Source organism: Eretmochelys imbricata, chromosome 2 (assembly GCF_965152235.1).
Source record: "Eretmochelys imbricata isolate rEreImb1 chromosome 2, rEreImb1.hap1, whole genome shotgun sequence".
Classification (NCBI taxonomy): Eukaryota; Metazoa; Chordata; order Testudines; family Cheloniidae; genus Eretmochelys; species Eretmochelys imbricata.
In genome coordinates this window covers 183,988,572-184,016,175 of record NC_135573.1, presented here as the reverse complement: position 1 = coordinate 184,016,175, position 27,604 = coordinate 183,988,572, and the positions used below count along the sequence as shown (strand labels likewise).

The following is a 27,604-nucleotide window of genomic DNA, read 5'->3' as shown; positions in this document are numbered from 1 at the left end:
CTATATTCTTTTGTACTCAATACATGGATAACCCCTTCTGATGAATTCAGCTCTTTGACTTGCATATTCGCAGTTTTTGCTGCCCTGCATATCTGGAGAGCTCTTTCTAAAGTTAAATCTCCTTCAAGGAGTACTGTCTCTCTTAACACATTGTCTTTAATGCCACAAATGACTCTCTCTCTAATTAGATACTGTCTGCTCACCGAAGTCACAGGTTTTACTGACAGGTTTCAGAGTAGCAGCCGTGTTAGTCTGTATTCACAAAAAGAAAAGGAGTACTTGTGGCACCTTAGAGACTAACCAATTTACTGACTTTCCTTAATTCTGTGACATATTGCTCTATGGTGACATCAGTTTTTTGCACGCGTGTAAAAGATTTGTGCCTCTCAAAGGTCTCATTCCTTTTTGGCATGCAATGTTCCTCAAATTTAGTCAGCATTTTACTTAACTTCATGCTTTCACCTTCTTCAAACTTAAAATTGCTATAAATAGCCAATACTTCTTCCCCAACAACAGGCAAAAAGATTGATTATTTCACTTTATCATTTTTCTCCTCTGGCCCTATGACTGCTAAATACAGTTCAGATCTCTGTCTGAATTTTTTCCAGTCCTCTGCAGCATAGCCTGACAATTGCAGAGTGGATGGAGGTTGCAACACAGCCATTTTTGGCTTTTTTTCCCTTCATAAGCTAGTCAAGCTACTATTGTGCTCATACAATACATACAAAAGCTTTTGTTCTTCTCTAACTGCTGCTCCACATGTTCCCGGTGCCTCTGCTTTCAGTTGCAAACACAGGCGTTAACTTCAAAATGACTGCAGTTTCCGTCTCATTCAGCACGTCTGACACCATGTAATAATCTTGGGGTTCATTAAACAACAAAAACTGTGCAGGAGAAAGGAATAAAACTTTTAATAAAACAAACTAGAGAGCTTCTGTGGTGAACCGCTATGCACAGCTCCACTGTGTTCTCAACCCCAACTTCCAGGGCATATCTCTAAATTCCTATGTTCGTAATGCTGTCCCTTATGAGAGAACATCTCTAAATTATTATCTTCCACTAACATACCTCTACCACACTGCACAGGTGTGTGTCCTGTTGAATCTAAACTGTGCTAGCCGGCCTCAGAAAATATTGTGGAATGGTGGCTACTTCCAGCCTTCACCCAATATTTCAGCCAAAGAGTTTTTAATCAACCCAGGGATAGATTCAAGCTAAATGGGGGCTGGAGCAATGAATTAAGCAAGGCCTTTAAATGGATTGCATTTTCCCCCAGGGAGTGCTTTGCATATTTCTTGAGCAGATGGGGAAGGAGATACTGTCTTTCCTCTTCTACACTAGCACCAAATGTTTCCAGTTTAGGGCACTTCTTTGGAATGTAGGGCCTGGATATCACCGTGCTGCCTTGATCAGTTATTGAATAAATACTATGCACAGGGGGCTAAATTCAACCCTAGCATATCTCCACAGAAGCTGATTTAGTTAAAACAAGGCCAAATTTGGCCCAAGATCTATTTTCTTTAGATATCCAAGAGCATCTCCCATTCTTACTGAGATAAGGAAAAAATGTGATTACACAAGGTCATAGAGCTAAACGTCCTGTATCAGCCCTCAAAGTAAAGTGCCTGACAACTAGAGCCATCACTCTTTATATTGCTGTCAAATCGGCATGATGTTCAAGATTCATTACCATGCATTTGTTTACTGAACAGAACAAATGGCTGCAGAGAGGTAAGTGCCATTTCTGGCTTGAGTTGCCCTCCAGGCAGATTTCAAGTCCATTTTGTTAGAAAGGAATGACAGGAACTACGCCTCCTCTGAAGCAGTGAAAGCAGCCAACCACATCTGAAGCTCAGTGCATGCTGGAGAGTCCCCGTGTGCACATGAGCACCGTAGATTCACACAGAGCAGCAGCGTGTGCTCGGTTTCTTCTGAAAATGAGTTGTATGTTTCAGTATGTGACAGCGTAGTTATATTTGTGCTGAAGCTTGGCTCTTTTTCACAGACCTGGTCCCAGTTCAAAGGGGAAAACCTCCTAGCGTCTCTCCTTAGTCCTAACTGATCAAGGTCTTGATTCTCCTGTACCAAATAACTCTCAGTGAATTCTCTCTCTATCTCTCACGCACCCTCACCCAACACATAATATATTTACCTTCAAATAGCCATTTATAATCCAGCTATTCCCAAATACTAGATTCTGTGTTTTGTTTTTGACTTTTTTCAGGTTGGAAAACTTTTGCTCTTTCTCAGTGGCTCCCAAGCTGATAACCGTCTTAAAACAACAGCTACAAAAAGCCAACCTACCCTGTTGTGGATAGCTCTGTTCATGAGTTTACTGACTGAGCAAACGATGGCAGGATGGGGTTGTTTGATTACATGTATTTTCATCCTCTGGGGTGCAGATTATTTCCCTGCAGCACAGTGTTTGTCCATATGTTGCATATAGGAGAGACTGAGAGAGAGGCCCGGGCCAGAGATCTAGGATTAGTCAAATATCGCCTCTTCTCCCAACCTTGATACGCAGCTATGGTTAGATGTTCTCTTCCCATCTAGTTTTCTAAATAAGGATTAAAATAAATGCTGCAGCATCTCTAGTTGTAACACCTATGGCCAGATTTTCAAAATGACGCAAGCCCAGGCCCTTAAAGATCTTTAGGCTTCTAACTCTCATAGAATCAATGGGAGTTAAGCACCTAAATACATCTGAGGATCTGGTCTCAGCACCCAATCTGCTGAACTCTTGTGAAGATCTGGCCACCTACTCAGGTGTTTAAACAGGAGCTGTGCTCTTTTCAATTCAGTTCTGGCTTCTGTCATGGGTGCTAAAAATTCCAGCTCTGGAGTATTTCTACCAAGGCATTATAAACTTTACCTGCTTCTTAAAAAACTTATTAACTACATCCTTCCAGTCCCAAGCTTGTAGATGCGGTCGCTGGAGTTTGAGGAAAGTGACTGTCAGACAGGAAACCATGCATTAAAAGCTACTTGGAACTCTGACATGGAATTCCAAGTGTTGTTTTCATCAGAACAGTCACATAGAATACAACAGTCTATGATTGTTTCTTTCATTCCCCTCAGCAAAATGACATTGCAGGGATGCAGTATTTCATACATTGTGAAACAGCATGGCCTTCCTGTTAACAGATGTGAAATGTCTATTCTCCCTGGGGTGTGTGTGTGTGCATGAGTGAGAGAGATACTATATGCATGTCTATGTGTCTGTGTTATCATAATTAAGGGACATTAAAACCAGGTATCTTTTCAACCACTTTCTGAACTGACAGATATGTTACAGGTAGTGAAGGCTGCCTAGCACTTGCCTGTTTCCAGTTGCTTATAACTTTTCCAAACTTAAATTGTTCAGGCTGACATTTCCCATGCCAGGTGTCTGCCTCAGGCTGAGTATTTTGGGGAAGTTCCAGCTGAAAGGGTTCTGCTGTTTCAAAGAATGGTATTAAGGGGAAAGCATGTCATTTTGCCCATGTTAAAAAAATTACAACCATTTTAATGAGAAGATCTAATGTCTCATACTTTGGAGCTCGAAATGTGGCATAGGGCTCAGCCTGGTGTCAGGGATGTGCTTTTTGCTATCTACATGAAAATTCACCCAAATCTGGCCAAGTTAAAAGCCTCTTTAAAAAAAAATCTCAGTTTGCACATGCTCAGTTAGACACTTGTTGGAATTTGGTAGCTAAATTCTCTGAAGATTCCATTTGTACTGAGCATGCTCCATCCCAGAGGAGCAGGAGCTGAGAGAAGGAGAAGGACTTTCTCCCCAGCCTGTGTGGTGCCTGGCACAGGAACTGAGTACAAGACACTCTCTCTTGTGATCCCCTTGCTGGCACCCAGACAGCAAGGAGAATGAATCCACCTGACTAGAATGCAAAGGGATCAGGAACAAGGAGAAGAGATGGAGGACAGGGGTAGGGGAACTCAAGGAGGGAAGTGGGGAAGGGGAGTTAGGAGAAAATGCTTGCAGCGGGGACTGGGTAGGAGCAAAGGGGGCAGAAAATGGGGAGATAGGAACAAGAATGGGTGGGAGGGATAGGGGTGGCTAGGAGCTGGGGAAAGCAAGAGCTATGAAGCAGTGCTCTGGGAATGCATGGAGTGCATGGAGACTTATTGGTTGGACCCCTCTGAAAAATCAGGCCCTAGTATTCTCAAATTGGGCCCCTGAAATTAGTTGACTTTTCTGACATTTTGGTGTAATCTGCCTCAGTTCTCCATGTGTGTCATAGGAATAATACCACTTTACCTCACAGGGGTGTTGTGAAATTCACTAATATTTTTAAAATACTAAGATAACATGATGAGTGCACTGGAGGAAAGCCCAGGAAGAAATTAATAAGCCTATCTGAAGAGTAAGTTTTGGATAATGTGCAATAAATAATGTGTGGGATTACATACTGAGTGATGAAGATGAAAGGAAATATTGAAGAGCTATCTATTCAGTAAGCACTGTCCATCCTATACACTTAATGTGGAAAAAGTAATATGTGATCATTTAATTAAAGACTGTATCATAATGCATATGTAATAGGAGGCTGAATTAAGGCTGCACAGACAACCTTAAATCTGGCATTTCCTAACTTTCATGTGCTTTACTTTGCAACCTTAATAACATTATTTTAATGTAGCTTTTGTAATGTAATAGTAAATAGGCCAACAAGATGGTTAGTTGTATTATTGCTTTCTCTAGAAACTCAGATCAGTATGTCTGTATTTGAAGTTGCCTGAAGTATTTGACATCTAATTGCAAGGGCAGTAGTTACTATATTGCTGATCATTCCTAAATGGAAGTTACTGTCACGATCCTGACTGGTAAGAACATTTTATTTAGCACTTTACAGTGATTACTTCCAGCTGTGCTTTAAGTCTGGTTTAGTGGAACATCTGCTGATGGGGATGAATAGTAGGATGGAATCAGACTGTCAGCTATTTTGAGGTCAGGGACAGAAGGAAGCCAACAGAGAGATGGCCAGACTCACATGTAGGCCTTTTCCACTTTTGTTGGGAGCAGCATCTTCTAGGCTACGAGGTGGCCATTTCAGATACGAATGTAGAAGGATAATATTCACCTCTTCCCTTTCTGTTCAGAAAGTTCATTCTAATGGGATCAAGCACTCAGATGGAGTCTTTCATTTCAAACAGGTGCTCCAAACACATCCACGTGAGCTGTGGGAGACAGGTGAAAATATCCCTCTAACCTTCAATTAGTCAACATAGTAAGGAAGAGATAAAACCTAGATTTGATTGCAATTCCTTTAACCTGTGTACCCATTGTGGGCTCAAATTGTGCCATTGAGGGCACAATCCCTTTAGGAATAGGATGGCACAATCTGATTTCCCCTGGCAAGCTGAGCCAGCTTGGTAGAGAGGCACCATGGCTCCACCTAGTTTGCACCCCCTTTGGGGTGAGTTGAGTGCCTGGAAGTGTATGAAGAGAGAGGAGACCCTGTGCTTCTGCACGAAAGTAAGAGAGAACCTGACCCTAAGTGATGTGTTAGTCAGCTGCTAGAGTCTGTGGTCTGTTTATGCAGAACAGGAAGTCGGGGGGGAGAGTTTAACTATACACTGGGCACCAGTGATTTCACTGAAGCTGCAGGGATGTAGCTAAAGGCAGAAATTGGTACGCTGAGCATTTCTTGCAATCACTCTCGCTGTGAACTAATCAGCTGCCTAAAGCTCTGTGAGTTATGTGTGTGTGTGCGCGCTTAAGCTTTCCCAGGGCTGAGGAACTAGACGAACCTTGCTCATTCTTCAAGGGATGGAATCATGAACCTGAGTCATTTCTGACACACGAGCCATATGCAGTAAGACACTGAGCCATGAGAATGGTTCTAAGAGTGTATACAGAATGAATGAAGGACATAAAATGGCCGGCATGGGGGATAAGGAGAACTGCTTTCCTCCACATACAGCATTGTACAATTGGACAGGAACATCATGGGGTGGGAGTGCAATTTATCTTTCTTTGAAGCACCAGGTTAGGCACTGCAGGAGGCTGAACTAGAAAGACCAGTGATCTCATCTATAAGGTATCAAATAAAAGCTGATATCACACTGGTCCTCATAAGCATTGCGGGATGTATGTAGGGGTGTCATGCAAGAAGTTGTAAGTACGCACTGAAAATATGGTTAAATCACATAACCAGGCAGCGTTGATCAACAAGTTTTTCCCAGACATAGGAATGTTGATCTTCCTAAATCTCTGATGCAAAGTAAGCCCATATGCCAACACAAAGGAAGCTCTCATTGCATATTAAGTCAACAGGAAAACAGGTTGAAATCCGCATAGGAAACCAAAGGCCACAGGGGTTGTCTTGTCTCTGGGATGAAAACAATGAGTTTTGTGGAAATATAAGGCAAAGTGAAAAGACATTTTGTTATCCACTTGCTGAGGAGACCCCTGGTAGGGCATGGGGGAATCATGAAAATCTGGATCCTAATTTGACTGAAAATCAGTAAGCTCTACAGAAAAACTTTAAGGGTAAGAGAACTGCTTTAGCCAAATGATTGTAGGTTGCTAAAGTTTTATGTTTCATTTGTTAGAAGCGGGTCATACTTTTGTTTTATTTGTAACCAATTCTGTCCAGAGAAGTTTGTCTGAGATATCTGCCAGAGGGGTGACAGCTCCCTGACACTTAGTTTAGCACCAGCAAATCTCTCACTCGCTGAGGCAGGGGGGTTACACAGTGACTTAATATTTTGGGCACCCCAAGAAAGCATCACAGGGGGTAATTTTCTTTAAAAGGATGAGATGCAGGCTCTCCCTTTCTGTGTGTGTGGATTATGGCCACCAAATTTGAAGTTGCAGTTTTCAACCTGCAAATTAAATTACAAATCAGAGCACATGCCCCTGTACTTGGCTGATTTGCATCTGCAATTGAACTGCAATATGAAAATGTGCATGCCAATTTTGCTGGTGCAAATTGTGCCCAGGAAATCTGCAAAATATAATCTTGTCAGGATAAAATGAAAATTATGCTCCAAAAGAGTCCTAAAGACAAACAAAGAGTAATGTGGTTAAAAGGTTGCACACGAGCCTCTCACATCAGAAAATCTGGGTACAACATCTGACTTAGGTCATATTGTAGCTGAATGTGAGCTAGGCCACATCATAAAAGTACATCCAAATCTGGTATTGTCTGACAACATTAGCAGTCACCATTCTGGAAGGACCCAGAACTGAATTCACACAGATATTGGTGTTCAGGTGTGAGGTGCACAATGACACAGCCATATGGAAATGCTTGCCCAGAGCCTGCCCGCAATGAGCCTGATTCTTCTCTCGTCAAACACAAGAGCCTTGCCAAGAGAAGCAAGTCATTGCAAGGAAAAATCATCTCCAGGAACCAAACAGGTTGTCGTTAGTAATTTGTTTACTGCAGCCTCCCAGAAGATTTTAGGAAAACCTCCAAAGGAAACTGGTGTACGCATCCTTTATCTTTCCTTAAGAGTTGGTTCTACATCATCATCATCTTTCCATTGGCTCTGCAGAGTTAAAATATACAAAGCACAGTCCTCAGTGCAGAGACTGCTTCAAATATACAAACACTTTCTTGTACACTGTTTTCCAGTCATACTGTCATTACCTGCCTTCTAGCATTAGAAGTAAAGAGGTTTCTGCTGGGATAGATCCATAGTCTCCTCTTGATGTCTGGGGGATTTAGATAGGCAGATCCTATTAGCTACAATTAACATTGAAATGCACCATTTATACCCAATGACATTTCTTTAGACATAATGTGAGTACACAGGTGTAAATTCAGAATAACTCCACTGAAATGAATGGAGCTACTCCAAATGTATGTAGTGTAGCTGACATCGAAATTTGGTCCATAACCTTTTTCTTTTACATTGCAGTCTACCAAACAGTGTTCCAAAATCTGCCCTGCCACTTACACTCTGTAACACCAAAGTCAATGGGATTGCATAAGCATGAGAGTAAAATCTGACCAAAAGAGCCAAACTCTGCTCTCATTTACACCTTTATAAAATGTAATGTGATTCTGTTGAGCTAACTGGAAACTGGTTGTTCAGTGCTTTCGAAAGGCTACTTATTTGGGTGTCTAAATATGGACTTAATTTTGGCTATACAAGTGTGAATATTTTGGCCAGGGTTTCAAGACCAAATTGGATTTGGAACATGACTGATGAGAAACCAGAGCAGAAGTCTTTATTGTGGGTCAAATGTATGATACAGCAATTCCATTTTCAAAGACTGAGCTATGGCAATGAAATGTCATTTAGACACAAAGTAAACTCTTCTTTCCTAAATCCATTGGCTATTGCACAAAGGAAGCCTGGTAGATACATGCAAAATTGTTCCCGGGTTGCTTAGTTCTCGCAATAAATTGTGCAGTTAGAAAAGACAGCAAAATAGAAACTGAAGTTTTGAGTGGCTAAAAGATATTCCGTTTTAATTTACAGATTCTCTTTATATGCCAGTGTGCACCTGAAATAAACTTTCCTCTCTTTCAAGTTGTTACGACATACCTATCGGTGACAAATGATGCTCACTAATAAAAATATAAAGTGCTTGCCCTTCTATAATTTGTTCTGTTGAGTTGATTGCAGGCAATGCTCACAGATGTGTGTTCCAGAAGAGAAAATGCTTCTGGTTTTGAAAAGAGTGTATGTAGATACAGTGCATGTATTTAGCACATCTTTTAGGTGTATAATTATATATAAGAGCAATCGATGTCTAAGATCACATATTTTATTAAGAGGCTTTTATCAGAAAAACATTTAAAATACCGACATTCAAATAAACAATATTAAAATGACTGGACTAGCAATGCAACTCAAATGAAAAATAAAGACGAGGGGGCTGATTCTCCTGTCACGTTGGTGAAAATCAGGCATAAGTAGAGAGATTCTGGTTTTATACCAATGTAAGTGAAAGGAAAATCAGACCCAGGGTAGACACTGTATCAAATATGCATGGTAGTTATTCCTTCCAAGTGCAATAGCTTGTCATTTTCAAATTTTTATTCCACCCAATAAATCTAATAGAATAGAGAGGACAAAGTCCTGTTTTTGTATTGATTACACCAGTCATTCACTTTTCGAAAAGGAGACATTCTGTTCTCAGTAAAACAAGCTGGAAGTCAAAACTGGTTTGTACATGTGTGATTGAAACTGGCCCAATGTGTAAATTTAAAAAAAAAAAAATCCATAGTCACGCAAACAGTACTCAAAAAAAGAACTGCACAGGAAAAAGAATTTTTTCCTATATGATTTTAATAAAAATAACTCTCAGGATTGGGCATTACCTAGCAGTTTAACTGCAGCCCTCAGCTTCTCTAGTCAGTCTCCAAATGCCAGAAAATGCCCTCCCTGTCAGACATTACGTTGGACCTAATTCTATCCTGACCTACGCCCTGTGCAGTCCTATTCACTTCAGCCTTATTCAACTCCAGTGGAGATACAGTATGTGATCCAGGGAAGAATTTGGTCCATAACATTAAGACATGACCAGTATTGAAATGGCTGGCCTATTTGATCGCTTGCACACTCCATAAAATTCCCAGATCTGCCTGTGGTTATAGCTGGTACCCGGCATCACCATCTTGACACCTGACATTTCAGAAAGGACTGAACCTGAAAGTAACTTCTGGGGAGGCTAATATTTTGTCATCTACTTAATGACATCCTTTCCAGCCATACTTCCTTCAGCAGCAGTACCTCATTGGGTTAAGTCGTCTGGCCAATGGAAATCACAATCACTCAGGTTTTATTACAGCGGCTTGTACACCAGTTTAACTAGCCAAATAACCAATCTCCACATGCATACTTTCAAAAGCAGAAATGTTTTCTAACCCACCAAATAACCATACTAAGCTCAGCCGATAATAATGACAAATCATAATGACAAATCATTTTGAAAGGCATTGTGATCATGGATTTTAATCTTTACCAGCCTGATCATACTGTCCCATAGCTCATCTCACTGTTTTTATAAGTGCGAGGTTAAAGACCTAAGTGCTGTTTATGGAAAAGTTGCCTATCTAAGATGCCTATGACAAATTTATCTTTAATATGTTCAGTCCTCTTTACTCTTTTCAAAGCACAAGAACCTGCTAGCTCATACAAATGCCTTCTAAATAATCCTGTTGTTTCTGGACCTATGCTTCCCTGGCAGAAAGGTGCCCTCATGTGAATTTGTTCCATTTAGGGAGTGGGCATTTCAAATGCGCCTAAGGGAGTTAGGTAACCAACTTCCATTGACTTGTAAGTTAGCAACTCAGTTCCCTTTATGTCTTTTTGAAAATTCAATCCAAATAGCGATCGTTTTTCTCTGTTATGGCTTTATGCAATTCTTCCCCTCCATTAGGCTCTAATATCTCCCACACTATGTGAGGTTTTAGAGTAGCAGCCGTGTTAGTCTGTATTCGCAAAAAGAAAAGGAGGACTTGTGGCACCTTAGAGACTAACCAATTTATTTGAGCATAAGCTTTCGTGAGCTACAGCTCACTTCATCGGATGAAGATCTCAGAGCTTTTCTGCTGTGCTCAGCCTGCAGATGAATCCAACTCTTGCACACAACAGTCTGTATCGGAGTAGATAACAATGAGCAGGAGTTCAATGTATTCATTCCATTAAAACAAAAATTATTTGCATGGGCCCAGAAAAGCAAAGTTTCAGCCCAGAGCAAATTTTTGCAGCTCTTCTATACTTTCCTAAACATTAAACTGTTGATTCACATTGAATTCTTAAGTACAGTTTATGGATGTGAGTGAATATATAAACAAGAGGGATGTTTCCTGCCCTGCAGTCAGTGGGCTCACTTGTGTCATTAGGTGCTTCTCCATGTTGCAGGCCATGCAGAGTTGAACCCAGTATTGTGCCAGGAAGGCAAAATTTCCCCCCGGGAGTTCCCCTGCATGCAAGCGAAGTGCGCCTGCTCCTTCAGTGGTGCTGCATACTCACCACGGTATGTCCAACAAGCACTGTTGTGCTAGTGCACAGGAGAGCCGGGGCCATGGCCTCATCCTCTCCCCATCCCCTTGGGGAGTCTTGCACCTCAGACAACACATGGAGAGAAAAATCTCTGCATGCCTCAGGAGACTAGTGACAACAAATGTACCCAGCAACTGCGCAAAGCCACAGGGAGGTAGCTTCTTTCTATAGTGGGCAGAGACAGGTGGGAGCCTGGGTGGGTGCCCTGGAATCTGACCAGGACACGCCATAGGATCCATCCTTTCGTGGATCTTCAAACAACCGCCCGTCACTTCTTTGGAGGCACATTTGGGACACAAAACCTAACTTCAGCCACTAGATTAAAGCAGCCTCCGTGGAGCGGCTCCTATAGCCTGGGGCTTAGTCCCTCACTGCTCTTAGGTCTGGGCGCTAGGTTCCTGGATTTGGCCGGTGTGATAGCATTTATGGGGTTATGAGGTCATGGACAGGAATTATGGTAAACCAAAGAATAATCCAGTTCATAACCAAGGTCAGTATTATCCTGGAAAACAGGGAGAAGCCTGGGAGAGACTATCCTAAACAGGAGAAACCTAGAAAAGCCAAAGGGAGTTTGTACACAAATAAGGATGGGGGAAAACGGCTATTACCAATACCTACAAAACTGAAACTGACGTTCTCTGTGATGCATTTAGGTCACTTGTTAAATGCATGGAAAGTATTGATTTTGTTTAATTAAATTATCTCTGTGCATTGGACAGGGACAAATGCTAAACATGGACTGCGCTGCAAGGCTTGTAAGATGAGCATCCACCACAAGTGCACCGACAGTATTGGACAACAGCGTTGCATGGGCAAACTGGTAAGCAAGCTGCTCGGTACAAATTGAACAGACTGCTACACAGCTCCCATTTGATCCATTAGCTCTCTAAACACGGCCCTGTTAGCAATTACCTCCTGAATGCAGCCCATTGGCTAATCTGAAATCAAGTTCCTTTCATTTAGACTATGGCAATTATGACTCAAGGGCTGAGAAAACACGTACAGTTTCTGTACTGTTGTAGGGATGTGGGTATATGGTTACACAGGGGTCAAATTAATCTAAATATTAGTTATTTTTAATTGAATATGCTATATAGTACGGATCTCTGCAACTCAATGAGCAAATGCTTGCATCTCAGACATTTCGAGTTTTGTTGCAACTATTTCACACACATTAGTTTTGGAGGCTAAAGAGGGAAATCAAAGCTTTACACCAGACACAAGTTAGGAACAAATAGGTTGAAGCCCCGGCCCTTCTGAAGTCAATCAAAGTTTTGTCATTGATTTGAAAGGGGCTAGGAGATCCACCCATAGTCTTGCAGGGCCTGCGCTCTCCATGTGTTTGTACAGTAGTTCCTATTAATATGAATGGAAGTTACACATGAGGTAAAACAGAATGTGCTTTAACCGGAATTGTAGTCACAGCCTGGGACTTTCTGGTGCAGAAAGCTGAGTCTTAAGGATAGATGGGTACTAAAGAATTGAATTGCTGGTCTGGTGTAAGCTGCATATTTAGTTCATATTAATTGTTTCAGACTTCAGGAGGGGGGAGTGTGTCATTGTACACATTGCCAGCTAAAGCTGTGTGGTGGTGCTTTAGTTTTTATACAGGAGCAAACGAAGAAAGGCCAAATTCAGAACTGTCAGAAGCAGGCACCACTCAGCTTAAGTCAGGAGTTTTACGGGCCTACGGGCGCTCAGAATTTCGCCTGTAGTTGGGGAAGTAAGGCTCTAAATCACTAGCATCAGTTCCCCACAGGCATCACAACTGTCAACCCCATCATTCCTTCACCATTTGTGTCTTTATATGGAAGCACAATAGCAGCAGGATTAACTCCCTGCAACTTTACCCATCTGGATATTGTAGCTATACACATCCTCCCTAAACATTTCTTTACTGGCAATTTGGAAATGCCACTGTTAAATGAAGTCACCCAGTTGTGAGGCTTCCACACTTCTTGTTGTGACGTGAGCCTGTATGTAGCGTAGATTAGTGCGGAAACACAAGGTAGCCAAATGCAGGTAGCATTGATTAGCTATGAGCTATAACTAATCAAAACGATGTCCATGGTAACAGCCATGTTGCCGGCTAGTGAATTCCTGAGCCTTAGGCTGAGAATGTCTTATCTCAAGATATGGTAAATACTGAGTTAACAAAGTACTTCATTCATTATGAACTGTGCTAAAAAAGCGGCATGGCTCTGGCTGTTATACTGTATCTCCCTAGAAAGAATATCTGAGGGCTATGTGATTATTTTGTTTGAAATCTTTTGCTACATAGGCCCAAATCCTGCTCCTTTGACCTGTAAGTGCATAGGACCCACAGGGAGTGGTCAGGCACAGGCAGACTATCCCCTTTGTGCACTGCAGACTGTGCTCTAATAGGCTGTGTACAAGGCAGCAGAGGGATTTGACATTAGAGCAGGGCAGGATGGGGGCATTGCGAATAGATCCATCACTATATACATTCACTGGGCAAATACTTCTGCATGGGAGAGGAAGGATTAAGCCATCCTGAAGGCTACTGCAACCAGTGGGCTGTAGTACAGGCTATGGACCATCATTGCATCCTGAAGGGATGATTCCTGGAAAGAACTGCTGAGCAAAGCCCATTCGCTCTGGCTTTGTATAAGGAAAGATGACTCACCCTTAAAGCCAATATTTATGAGTGTGTGTCTCTACCTGCCAAGGCTCCAAAGTGGGTCACACCAATATGGGATAAAGACCCAAACTGAGACCCACAAGAAAATCAGCAATTCCCGATACTTTAAATACTGTGGCAATAGAATATTCCTTAGCATAGAATATTGCAAAACCTCTGTTTTATGATCCAGCATTTCTGCTGTAATTAATTTAAACTTATTAACGCTAAATTTGTGTAAGGTTGAAGGTAAAATAGAGTTTGAAAATGAAGGCCATTATTCCAGATAACATTAAGAAACAGAAATGAGATGTTTCCAGTAGGCAAAAAAATAAACCCCTATTCTCGGCACCCTGCAGTGAAGGAGGTAAATTGCGGGTCTGTAACAGAGAGTCTGTTCCCGCTCTCAAGACTTATTTTAGTGGGATATAAGGATGATGCCACTAGAAGAACAGCTGAGATTATTTCTGATGCTCCGTGACACAATATCAGTCATGTCAGAGACACACGTCACATGTTTCCTCTCTCTAGCCAAAGGGGTTTCGGCGTTACTACAGTTCCCCACTACTCATTCATGAACAGTTTGGCTGCATCAAAGAAGTGATGCCTATTGGTGAGTTTTAACTGCTTTATCTTTCAATCTCTTTTGGGCTGCGCTATGCTCTCAGAAGTTATGTTTGTTCTCAGCAGCCCTTCAACTCCTTTGCCAGTGAGGGGCCAGGTGTTCTTCCACCATCTCAGAGAAATAGTCCTTCAAAGCTGTAACTGAAAGAAATTTATTTATTTTTATTTTCAATATTACATGATTCAAAGGCACAATGCACATAAAATGCTCACTGTCATCACGTTCACCAAACCAATGCTTGTGCTCAAAGTGGGAGGAGCCTGTGCATTGCTGCTAGCCAGGCCTGATTTGGGAAGAAGCACCACAAGAGTTGTATATTAAAATAACAGTGAACTATGCTCAACACTGGTCTAATCAGGATCTTGAATGAATTATGCTTCCATTCTCTCTTGTTCACCTTCCTTTCTTTTCTCGTTTGATTTTTACTGATTTAGTTATTATTTCTTCAGATACTTGGGCCAGATTTTGCTCTCTGTTACACCCGATTCTGAAAATGAAAATTTTGAACCAAAAAAAAAAATTCAATTTTGAAAAACTTCCTCCATGTGATTAAAGGGTGACCATTCAAAACTGACAATGCAAAAACTGAAAACCAAGAAAATAACTAACATGAAAGAATGTGTCTGAGAGCAGCCAATGGGCTCATATTTTTGCCTGTAGTTTCCATCAAAACATTTTTTTTAAATTAAATGGCTGTGTGTAAATTTTCATTTTTAAAAAAAGACCCTTTTAATATGAGAATTGTTTCTGTTCAAAATATTCTGAGCAGCTCTTCTGTAAAAACAAGGTTTGTCTTGCTCTCTGTGACATTAAAGATCCCAGTATCTTTCACCTCCCCGCTATGTAGGTTAACTAGTTACCACCTTCCACCCTAGAGGAGGCTGCATTTCTGTGATGCTATGTGTTATATAGAGCCTGAATCTGGTCTCCGTCACACTGCTGTAAATGTATAGACTTTGGCTGACTTACCTTGATTTACACCAGTGTAAGTGAGAGCGTACGTTCAGAGATACCAAGGCCAGAAAGAACCACTGTGATCAACTAGTCTGACCTCCTGTATAACACAGGCCACAGAACTTCCCCATATAATTCTTCTTTGAACTAGACCATAGAAAAACTTTTAGAAAAACATCCAGTCTTGATTTTAAAATTTCTAATAATAGAAAATCAGGTCCACAGTTCTTGAATGTGCTTTGGGATGAATAGTGCTAGGTGAATGTAAGGCCCTGATCCTACAAGTGTGTGGACTGACCTTACTGACTTAACTGGGGCTCTGCTTGGGGACAAGGGTCCTCTCCTGTGATTCTAAATGTAGGATTGGAGTCCCATATTCATTAGCTTGCATCATTTTTCTCTTTACTCAACTGAAACTTTTGCTGTTTTGAGATTTGGGAGAAGTGCTCAGTTCTTATAAAATGATAGCTATGTAAGGCTTAAAGGGATCTCAAGAGGTCATATAGTCCATTCCCCTGCTCTGAAGTGGGACCAAGCATAACGAGACCATCCCTTGCAGGTGTTTGTCCAACCTATTCTCAAAAACCTCCAGTGATGGGGATTCCACAACCTCCCATAGTAAAGTGTTTCAGTGCTTACAGTTAGGTGGTTTTTCCTATATCTAACCTAAACCTCCCTAGTTGCAGATTAATCCCATTACTTCTTGTCCTACCTTCAGTGGACATGAAGAACAATTGATCACAGACCTCTTTATAACAGCCCTTATTACATTTGAAGACTGTTATCAGGTCCCCACTCAGTCTTCTTTTCTCAAAACTAAACATGCCCAATTTTTTAACCTTTCCTCATAGGTCAGGTTTTCTAAACCTTTTATCACTCTTCTCTGAATTCTCTCCAAGTTTTCCACATCTTTCTTAAAGTTTTGTGCCCAGAATTGGACACAGTACTCCAGCTGAGACTTCACCAGTGCTTAGTAGTGTGTCTTACATACAACACTCCTCTTAATACATCCAAGAATGATATTTGCCTTTTTCTCATGCATCACGTTGTTGGCTCATATTCCATTTGTGATCCACTATAACCCCTCCAGATCCTTTACTCCAGTTATTCCCAATTTTCTAGTTGTGCATTTGCTTTTTCCTTCCTAAGTGTAGTACTTTGCATTTGTATTTATTGACTTTTATCTTGTTGATTTCAGATCAGTTCTCCAATTTATCAAGGTCCTTTTGAATTATCATTCTGTCACCCAAAATACTTGCAATCCCTCCCAGCTTGATGTCCTCTGCAAATTTTATAAGCATAGTTGCCACTCCATTGCCCATTAATGAAAATACTAAATAGTACCAGAGCCAGGACGGACCTCTATGGGATCCCATTAGATACACCCTGTTAGTTTGACAGCGAACCACTGATAATGACTCCTTGAGCATGGGCTGTCAACAAGTTGTGCACCCACCTTATAGTAAATTCATCTAGACTGCATTTCCCCAGTTTGCTCATGAGACTGTCATGTGGCACTGTGTCAAAAGCCTTACTAAAATTAAGTTATATCACGTCTACTGCTTTCCCTTTATCCACTAGGCCAGTAACCCTGTCAAAGAAGTAAATTCGGTTGGTTTTGCATGATTTATTCCTGACAGATTCATCTTAGCTATTCCTTATCATCCTATTATCCTCTGGGTACTTACCAACTGATTATTTAATCATTTGTTCTAGTACCTTTCCAAATATTGAAGTTAGGCTGACTGGTCTATAATTCACCAGGTCCTCTTTATTCCCCTTTTAAAGTATTTAGCATGTTTGCCCTTCTCCAGTCATCTGGAACCAGTTCATTCTCCATGAGTTTGTGAAGATAATTGGTAATGGTTCCGAGATTGCTTCAGCTAGGTCCTTAAATAGCCACAAAGACACAAAGTAGAGCTAAGCTCTTATGCGAAGATCCAGTTCCATTCATGAACAGCTAATGACTTTTGTCCTTTTACATATATTATAAATATCTTCCATTCAAAACAAAGGCCAGAATTTGCTGGATGTTGAGATAAGGCCCATCTCTCTCTTGCAAAGGAAGTAAGAGCCAGTCATAGAGTGTGTGTGTGGGAGGGATCAAGAAAGCAGAGAAAAGGAATCTACGAGTGAGATCGATGGCCTAAGGGTATGTCTACACCGCAATAGGCGATGCAACTGCAGGCACATTGGCATACTCCTGCTGGCTTGCTAAAAATAGCAGGGAAATTGCATCGGTACAGGCAGTGGCACAGGCTAACTGCCCAAATACAGTCCCACCTGGGACCCCAGATATGAATTGGAGCAGCTAGTCCATGCCACCACGCCTATACTGTTACTTATAGCAAGCTGGCTCAATCAAAGCTAATATGGAGATGCCTACACGTGCCTACAATTGCAGTGTAGACTTATCCTAAGTGGGAGAAGGGAGAGGCTGTGGGACAGTGGGAATGGGTGTAGATCATGTAGTTTCTCACAAATGAGGTGATTTTAGTTGCAATGGGAGAGGATTAGGGGAGGGTCAGTCAATAGGAAGGTTGGGAGCAAGGAATGAGTGGAATGACGGATGGGCAGTTAAGTCTCTAAGTGAAGGAGACATAATGATGGGTACTTTCTTTCACGTGTTTATCTCTGTTTTGCCTCTTCTGTTGCAGCTTGTGGCAACAAAGTCGACCCCGTGTATGAAACCCTCCGATTTGGAACCTCCTTAGCACAGAAGACCAAGAGGGGCAGCTCTGGAAGTGGATCTGATTCACCCAAACGAAACTCTGTAATTCTTCTGTTTTATCTTCCCTTTTCCTTTTGCAGGATCACAGCACATCCATACACAATAGTTGTGTTAGTTTCCATCAGAAAGTCCAAATTTCAGGCTATTAAAAAAAATACATTCCAGACTAGAAAAGGGCCTATAAATTCTTTTTTGTAAACCCAGTTTGTAAACATCTTGTAACTAACCCTTAAAAAGAAGGAAAAATAGACGTTGAACAGGTGAGCATTCCTGTTTCACTTTGATCTGAAAATGCTGAAATTCAACAAACCACGTAGGCTAGAATCATTTGGGAGGGAGAGGAGGGGAAGTTAAAAACCTAAAATAAGCAAAACTGTTTAAATTTGAAAAGTGACTTGCATGGGCACAGCACCGGCTTTAAAAAAGCCATTGGTATCTTGCAACTAGCTATGACTAGCAAGCAATGCATAGTCACACTGTTCTAGGGGCAGAACAGGTACTGAATTCTGCCTCCACCCACTCTTTGCCCATGTGCAGAGGAGAGGGAGTAGCTGCCCAATGGCACTGGGATCCATGATCTGGGTAGACCGTGCAGGTGATTAAGGTAGCACCTTACATCCCCTCATTTTCATTCCTGGGCATGTTGGCCAGTCCATGACTGAAGCAGCAGAAGGCTGTTTTTTCAGGGGTCCTGAATGCCCACAACTCTAACTGAATTCAGTGGAAATTGCAGGTGATTGGCATCTCTGAAATTCAGGACCTAGATAGTAGTAGTAGTCTAGGAATAGTTGGCTGCAGGACTTAAATTCTCAGAGACTATTTCCCAGAGCTCCCCGCACCTCCCGCCAACAATTTGGGGCTCCAGGCTTCAGCTGCAGGGCATTAGCCCCATAGGGAGGCGCTTGGGCTCAGGGCTTTAGCCCTTTGGGGAGGTGCCAAGGCTCCCACAGGTTTAAAAATATTTACTGTAGCTCTGCTCCCGAGGGCTCCAGCTGAATTTAAGCCCTGGCTGATCACATGGTGCTAGCTTGGGTCCTTATTTCATTAAAGATGGCTGGAAACAATACATTACATGGGCCTGGGGGAGAGGCATGGGCGGGGGAGTGATTCTCCATCATGAATGAGAAGGGAGGTGGTCAACAGACAATCTCTCTGTTACAGTGTTGTCTGCACTTGAAAAGGGAACTTCTGCCTTAGAGTGAAATTCATCACTGCAAGAAAGTGCCCATAGGACTCAGGCCCCAATTCAGCTCAGCACTTAAACACTTGCTTAATGTTAAACTGGTGCTTCAATCCATCCCTGTTCAGCACAGCACTTAAGCCATTATTTCATTGGGACCTAAACAGGTGCTTAATTGCTGTGTTGAATCAGGGCCTTAAATGGTACAGATGGCCTTTTAAAGAGACATTAATTTAACTCAGAAAGGCAAGCACAGAGAAATTGAAACCAGAGACTTACAATTCCTAAGTAAAAGCTGCACAGGAGTTAGTAAAGGACATGCCCCTCATCCAGTGTTTTCTCTTTTAAAAGAAACTTAAAAAGAAAAGGAGTACTTGTGGCACCTTAGAGACTAACCAATTTATTTGAGCATGAGCTTTCGTGAGCTACAGCTCACTTCATCAGATGCATACCGTGGAAACTGCAGCAGACTTTATATGTACACAGAGAATATGAAACAATACCTCCTCCCACCCCACTGTCCTGCTGGTAATAGCTTATCTAAAGTGATCATCAGGTTAGGCCATTTCCAGCACAAATCCAGGTTTTCTCACCCTCCACCTCTCACAAATCTTGGGAGACAGGCCAGTCCTTGCCTACAGACAGCCCCGCAACCTGAAGCAAATACTCACCAACAACCACATACCACACAACAGAACCACTAACCCAGGAACTTATCCTTGCAACAAAGCCCGTTGCCAATTGTGCCCACATATCTATTCAGGGGACACCATCACAGGGCCTAATAACATCAGCCACACTATCAGAGGCTCGTTCACCTGCACATCCACCAATGTGATATATGCCATCATGTGCCAGCAATGCCCCTCTGCCATGTACATTGGTCAAACTGGACAGTCTCTACGTAAAAGAATAAATGGACACAAATCAGATGTCAAGAATTATAACATTCATAAACCAGTCGGAGAACACTTCAATCTCTCTGGTCACGCAATCACAGACATGAAGGTCGCTATCTTAAAACAAAAAAACTTCAAATCTAGACTCCAGCGAGAAACTGCTGAATTGGAATTCATTTGCAAATTGGATACTATTAATTTAGGCTTAAATAGAGACTGGGAGTGGCTAAGTCATTATGCAAGGTAGCCTATTTCCTCTTGTTTTTTCCTACCCCCCCCCCCCAGATGTTCTGGTTTAACTTGGATTTAAACTTGGAGAGTGGTCAGTTTGGATGAGCTATTACCAGCAGGAGAGTGAGTTTGTGTGTGTATGGGGGTGGGTTTTTGGAGGGGGGTGAGGGAGTGAGAGAACCTGGATTTGTGCAGGAAATGGCCTACCTTGATTATCATGCACATTGTGTAAAGAGTTGTCACTTTGGATGGGCTATCACCAGCAGGAGAGTGAATTTGTGGGGGGGGGGGTGGAGGGTGAGAAAACCTGGATTTGTGCTGGAAATGGCCTAACCTGATGATCACTTTAGATAAGCTATTACCAGCAGGACAGTGGGGTGGGAGGAGGTATTGTTTCATATTCTCTGTGTATATATAAAGTCTGCTGCAGTTTCCACGGTATGCATCCGATGAAGTGAGCTGTAGCTCACGAAAGCTCATGCTCAAATAAATTGGTTAGTCTCTAAGGTGCCACAAGTACTCCTTTTCTTTTTGCAAATACAGACTAACACGGCTGTTACTCTAAAAGAAATTTAGTAATTTTCCGCCTTTTTTTAATTCCAAAACCAGTTCTAAAACCTTTCACGGTTTGTGATTACAGCTCTTTCTTTGGCTTATTTAATTTATACTGGAACAGGAGTTCTACAAATGTAATTATTACCTGCTAAATCAATAAAGCATTATGTTAAATTATGAATGATTACTCAGGTGTAGAAAACACAGATGCATTGTCAGCTTGCCCTGGACTTTTGATCATAACAAGATGGGGAGTGGGTGTAAAGTACAGAATGCCCTTTTGTCATGGGCTATTCTCCCAGGGAGTCAGATTGTGACTAAATGTAGCACATGTCAGTGGTTAGATAATATAGAAAAGCATAAGACAGAGAGACAGACATGGGAAACCCTAACTTCTCACAGTTAAATTCTGAGTCAGCAATGGGTGAGCAGTTACAGAAACTTAACTTCTTCACTGTTGGTCCTTCCATCCCACATCCCTGAGCTGTTGTTTCATTACAATCACAGTGGAGGTTGTGAATGATGTGCCTGGTTTGCCCAATGTGCCAGCTGTGATTATGCTACAGTGAAGTGGGTAATAGATGCAAAGCAGGAAGGAATACAGCTTTTATGACCTTATTGAGACCAATGTCACAATAACATCTAGAATCTGCATGTCCCTCTAGGTGATTTTGGCCTGGTTTCTTGAATGACCATAAATGGAAGGTAGGCATATGCTCTGAACTGAGCACCTATCACTTCACTGCTTCCCTCAAAATGTAATCCTCTAGCGCATATTTATATGGGGAAATTGTTTGAGGTAATGTAAACTTGGCACCAGTCTTCCTTCAGGGTTTGATGGATCAATTCTTTCGGAGTGAGGCTTTGTATTTCAAAGTGAGAGTATTTGTCCTATAGGGCCTGATCCAAAGCTCATTGATGTCAGTGGAAAGACACACACTAACTTCAGTGGGCTCTGGATCAGGCCCATAATGCAGAGATTGTTATGGCACTGACACAATATTCAGCAAAACATTTCATTATAGCAGGATATTCTCACCTCAGGTGCAACACTGTCAGTGTATGGAGCCAAAGGCTTTTTAATCATTACAGAGATGCAGGAGTCTGGTGTTGAATGCGCCAAAATGATGGGTTACATTTGCTGAAGGTTAAGTCTTGAAGCTAGTTGGTGGGAAATCCAGGGATCCAGCCTTTGCAAACTGTTGAAAAATAACTGTGATCTGGGATTTCTTTCAACGATGTCTGTTTTCCACCTAAGAGCTAGGAAGTCCATGTTCAGCCTGTGACATTCCCCATAGTTTGCCCCACTTTACACAGTATTCTTATCACTTAACAATTATATTGCGATAGAGCCTAAAGGCCTCAACCAGGTTGGGACCCCATTGTGTAAGGCACAGTAAAAATATATAATAACTAACAGCTCCTGCCCAGAAATGCTTACAGTCTAAAAGACAAGCCATAAGAGGTGGATGGGACAAACAGGAGGGCAGGGTGTTGGCAAGGGAGACAAGATAACAAAATGATTTTCAGTCCCGCCAGCTCCCTGTTAAGTCCCATGGCTAAGGATGTGTTCCTGAGTTGGGGACTGACAGAGCAAAGTAGCTCTAAACAACAGTTCAGGAAAAGAAGTGACGAAAATACTGTGTCCAACTGAAAGTGCTGAGAAATTTAGCAAAGCCAAATGGAATTAATCACATTGTGATTTGACTCAGACATTATGGCTAACCCAGCCTTATATGTTTTGTTATACAGCTGCCATTAAAAAGGCACTATAAAAGTTAATTAATTCATTATCTGGTTTATTTTATTTGGTATGTTTGTAAAGTCCAAATAACTTTTATTCCAGGCACGTGTTTTAATGCTGTTGGGTTGGTTGGTCGGTTGGTTTTTTGCTCTAACAGATCAGTGCCAACAGCCTTACATTTATAAGCAACCCTGCAATAACAATTAATGTGTGTATAAAGGTGGAATATATTTACAGGAAAACAAATTTCATTTTTCATCTTTCAAGCATTTAAACCTTTAACATTTTCATTCACGACCTTGGCACAAAAAGTGGGAGTGTGCTAATAAAATTTGTGAATTGCAAAAGTTGGGAGGTATTGCCAATAATGAGAAGGAACAGAATATCATACAAAAAGAGATGGATGACCTTGAAAACTGGAATAATAGAAATGGGTTGAAATTTAATAGTGTAAAGTGCAAGGTCATGAACTTAAGGACTAACAAGAATTTGTGACAGGTTTCAGAGTAGTAGCCAGGTTTCAGAGTAGTGTTAGTCTGTATCTGCAAAAAGAACAGGAGTACTTGTGGCACCTTAGAGACTAACAAATTTATTAGAGCATAAGCTTTTGTGGGCTACAGCTCACTTCATCGGATGCATAGAATGGAACATATAGTAAGAAGAGATATATAGATACAGAGAAGGTGGAAGTTGCCATACAAACTGTAAGAGGCTAATTAGTTAAGATGAGCTATATCAGCAGGAGAAAAAAACTTTTGTTGTGACAATCAAGATGGCCCATTTAGACAGTTGACAAGAAGGGGTGAGGAGACTTAACATGGGGAAATAGATTCAATATGTGTAATGACCCAGCCACTCTCAGTCTCTATTCAAACCCAAGTTAATGGTATCTAATTTGCATATTAATTCAAGCTCAACAGTTTCTCGTTGGAGTCTGTTTTTGAAGCTTTTCTGTTGAAAAATTGCCACCCTTAAATCTTTTACTAAGTGGCCAGAGAAGCTGAAGTGTTCTCCTACCGGTTTTTGAATGTTATGATTCCTGATGTCAGATTTGTGTCCATTTATTCTTTTGTGTAGAAACTGTCCGGATTGGCCAATGTACATGGCAGAGGGGCATTGCTGGCACATGATGGCATATATCACATTGGTAGATGTGTAGGTGAACGAGCCCCTGATGACGTGGCTAATGTGATTAGGTCCTATGATGGTGCCACTTGAATAAATATGTGGACAGAGTTGGCATCGGGCTTTGTTGCAAGGATAGGTTCCTGGATTAGTTATTTTGTTGTGTGGTGTGTGGTTGCTGGAGAGTATTTGCTTCAGATTGGGGAGCTGTCTGTAAGCGAGGACTGGTCTGTCTCCCAAGATCTGTGAGAGTGAGGGATCATTTTTCAGGATAGGTTGTAGATCCTTGATGATGCGTTGGAGAGGTTTTAGTTGGGGGCTAAAGGTGCCAGCTTGTGGTGTTCTGTTATGTTCTTTGTTGGGCCTGTCCTGCAGTAGGTGACTTCTGGGTACTCTTCTAGCTCTGTCAGTCTGTTTTTTCACTTCAGCAGGTGGATACTGTAGTTGTAAGAATGCTTGATAGAGATCGTGTAGGTGTTTGTCTCTGTCTGAGGGATTGGAGCAAATGCGGTTGTATCTTAGAGCTTGGCTGTAGACAATGGATTGTGTGGTGTGTCCTGGATGGAAACTGGAGGCATGTAGGTAAGTATAGAATTTGTGCTATAAACTGGGGATGTAACAGTTGGAAGTGACAGAGGAGGAGAAAGATCTGGGTGCATTGGTTGATCACAGGATGACTATTAGCTGCCAAGGTGAAAAAGGCTAATGAAATCTTAGGATGTATCAGGCAAGGTATTTCTGGTAGAGACAGGGAAGTGTTATTGCCATTATACAAGGCACTGGTGAGACCTCATCTGCAATATTATGTGCAATTGTGGTCTCCCATGTTTAAGAAAGATTTATTCAAACTGGAACAAGTGCAGAAAAGGGCTACTAGGATGATCAAAGGAATGGAAAAACCTACCTTATGAAAGGAGACTCAAGGAGCTTGACTTGTTTAGCCTAACCAAACAAAGACTGAGGGGAGATACAATTGCTCTCTATAAATAGATCAGAGGGATAAATACCAGGGTGGGAGAGGAGTTATTTGTTGTGGGCCAATGTTGACACAAGAACAAATGGCTATAAACTGACCATCAACAAGTTTAGACTTGAAATTAGTTGAAGGTTTCTAACCATCAGAGGAGTGAAGTTCTGGAATAGCCTCCCTAGGGGAGCAGTGGAGGCAAAAAAACCTAGTAGTCTTCAAGACTGAGCTTGATAGGTTTTATGGAGAGGGTGGCATGATGAGACTGCCTACAATGGAATGTGGCCCATGTGCGATTGCTGTAGCAAGTAGCCCCAGCAGCTAGAGACCGGACACTCGATGAGGAGGGCTCTCAGTTACTATAGATAATTCTTTTCCAGGTGTCTGGCTGGTGGGTCTTGCCCACATGCTCAGGGTCTAACTGATCGCCATATTTGGAAGGAATTTTTCCCCTGGTCAGATTGGCAAAGACCTTGGGTGCTTGTTGCCTTCTTCTATAGCCTGGGGCCCGGGTCACCTGCTGGTTTGAACTAGAGTAAATGGTGGATTCTCTGTAACTTGAAGTCTTTAAATCATTATTTGAGATCTTCAGTAACTCAGCCAGAGATTATGGTTCTACTACAGATGGGGGTGAGTGAGATTCTGTGGCCTGCAATAGGCAGGAGGTCAGACTAGATGATCACAATGGTACCTTCTGCCCTTAAAGTCTATGAGCGAGAAGCTTTGCTATAAACATGTGACAGAAAACAAGATTTAGAAAATTGTTGAAGAAAGCCACATCATTGATGGTGAGCTTTAAAGTTAGCTGGAGCACATTTTTTGTCTTTTCTTCTTGTGACCCAAGCATAGGCTTGCAAAGCAGTTAGTTTACTTGTGTGTACAGTATAATTACACCGTATCATGAAGAAATTAAATGGTAGGATGAAATCCTCAAAAGCACTTTAAAAAGATGTTATCAAGAAATAAACAAACCTTAGGAATATACAAAAGGAAATAGGTTTTCAGACTAGAAAATGCATCAGAAAACTCCTGAGTTTATAGAGATGTTTTAAAAATAATCCCCAAAGTAGATGAGCATGTTGAACTCAGAATCTGAAGGTTCAGAGGGTCAGATTCTGATGACTTTATCTAGAGTAGCTCCTTACTCCAATGTAGCTACCCATGCAGAAAGGTGCTACTCAACACAAGTAATGATATCGGACTCTGGCCCTTAGACTATATACTTTTGAAGCCTGGAACTGGATTGTCCTCTATGTTTGTACAACACCTAGTACCATGGGGGCACTAATCCTGATTGGAGCCTCTAGGCACTACTGCAGTACAACTAATACATAAAATAAGTGTAACAAAGGTATTTAGCTTTCAATTTTTTAATTATACCAGCGAAGAAATTAGGTGCAGTGATTATGTGACTAATTTCAGTAGGTCTTTCACGCTCCTGAGCTTTCTTCCATAGCAAATTGGAGAAATTAAGGTCAGACTTCCTCTTAAGGATATGTTTCTAAACTGTTTCTAAAACCTTAATAAATGAATTATATATGTTTTAATAAATGGTTAATGAATTGTTATAGTGTTATGAAGTGTAACTGCAAATAAAGATTTACAAGCACCAAAAAATAGCTACTCTGTACAGATACCAACCTTTTTTTATTAACTCCTAAACCCCAACTTCTTCTGCTGTCCAGAAATCTGTTGTATACTAGAACTGGCATTCATTTGGGTTTCCTGCTGCTTCCCATTAAGAATTTGAACTGCCCCATTGGATATCATGTTATCAGCAAATCTCTTCATGTTGACCCCCTCCACCCTCAAAACACCAAGCTGCTGCTTTCACTTAATGCTCCTGTGTGATTTTATTTCACCTCATTATCCACTTTCTTCCTTATTTTGTCCCATTCATCCTCTCTTTCCTCATAGACTTCAGACCTGGCAGAAGTTCCTGAGGAAGCAGATGGTTCAGGAAGCATGTTTGATATAAACAGGAAACGCAGCAACAGTGGTGAGTTCTGGACCATCTAGTATTTTCAGATGCACAAAAATATTCTTCTAAATGACTGGTGTAATTATTCCACTACCTTGGCCCACACAAGTGGAATCCATGAGGGATGAATTTGGCCCAATGTGGACCTTTCTTATGTCCTTAAGGGAGTTTATTCGTTTATTGAGTTAAGGAAGAGTTTTGGCCAAGGGGTTGGGAACAGGAGTCTGGGAAGGTCTCTTTACCAGTGTTGCATATTTACTTGGCTCCTAATGGCCTGTGGGGACTGATTTTCCATACCCACTATGACCAGATTTAGGTGACAGTGGACAGGCACTCAGCATATCTGGGTTCAGTCCCTGCCTCTGGTACAGACTTCCTGTATGTTTTGTGAGACTTTAGGCTGGTCATTTAATGTCTGTTCTCCTCAATTCCCCACCTGTAAAATGGGGATGATTATACTTCCTCTCCTCCCACCCTTTTGTCTGTCTCGTCTACTTAGACTATTAGCTTATCAGGGCAGAGAGAGTCTGTTACATGTGTTCCATACCAGGCCCAGCACAATGGGTCTTGATCTCAGATGTGGCCTTTTGGTGCTACTGTAGTACAAATCATAAATAACACTAATAGTCCAAATCCTTTGTCCTCTTTTTGAATCTGAATGTAATGTTCTTGTACTGTTGTAATTGTTATGAGGTAACTCCATCACTGGCAGCCCAGTGATGAAGACTTCCGTGTGTGCAGTGACAGAGTCTTAGCCAGGAGCTTGGAACACTGAGTTGCGAAATTGCAGTGTCCATTGGGCTCCAGTTCAGCCCTGGCAATAGAAAGATTGTGTGTAGAAAGAACTTCGGGGCACCCAGTAACCCTATAAGCCAGGAGTGGAGGAGTTGTTGCACCGAGGCTCACCAATACCACCAAGAAGAATTAGTATTCCCAAACTTCAGGCAGGGGCAGACTGGCTGGATCCGAGGGAAACACAAGCCACAGCGAATGGACCTCTCTTCTT

General features: G+C 41.7%; 1 protein-coding gene across 2 annotated transcripts in view; it reads left to right on the top strand.

The window, feature by feature from the left end:
- The window catches only part of STAC (SH3 and cysteine rich domain), a 106,359-nt gene that overhangs the window by 53,642 nt on the left and 25,113 nt on the right, over positions 1-27,604 (top strand). Inside the window, exons 3-6 of one of the 2 annotated variants that reach the window (XM_077809248.1) lie at positions 11,685-11,785; positions 14,138-14,219; positions 17,843-17,958; positions 26,535-26,616. In XM_077809248.1, coding sequence (XP_077665374.1) covers positions 11,685-11,785; positions 14,138-14,219; positions 17,843-17,958; positions 26,535-26,616 — 381 coding nt within the window. The remainder of the gene's footprint in view (positions 1-11,684; positions 11,786-14,137; positions 14,220-17,842; positions 17,959-26,534; positions 26,617-27,604) is intronic. The other variant, XM_077809249.1, reaches the window with a different exon arrangement.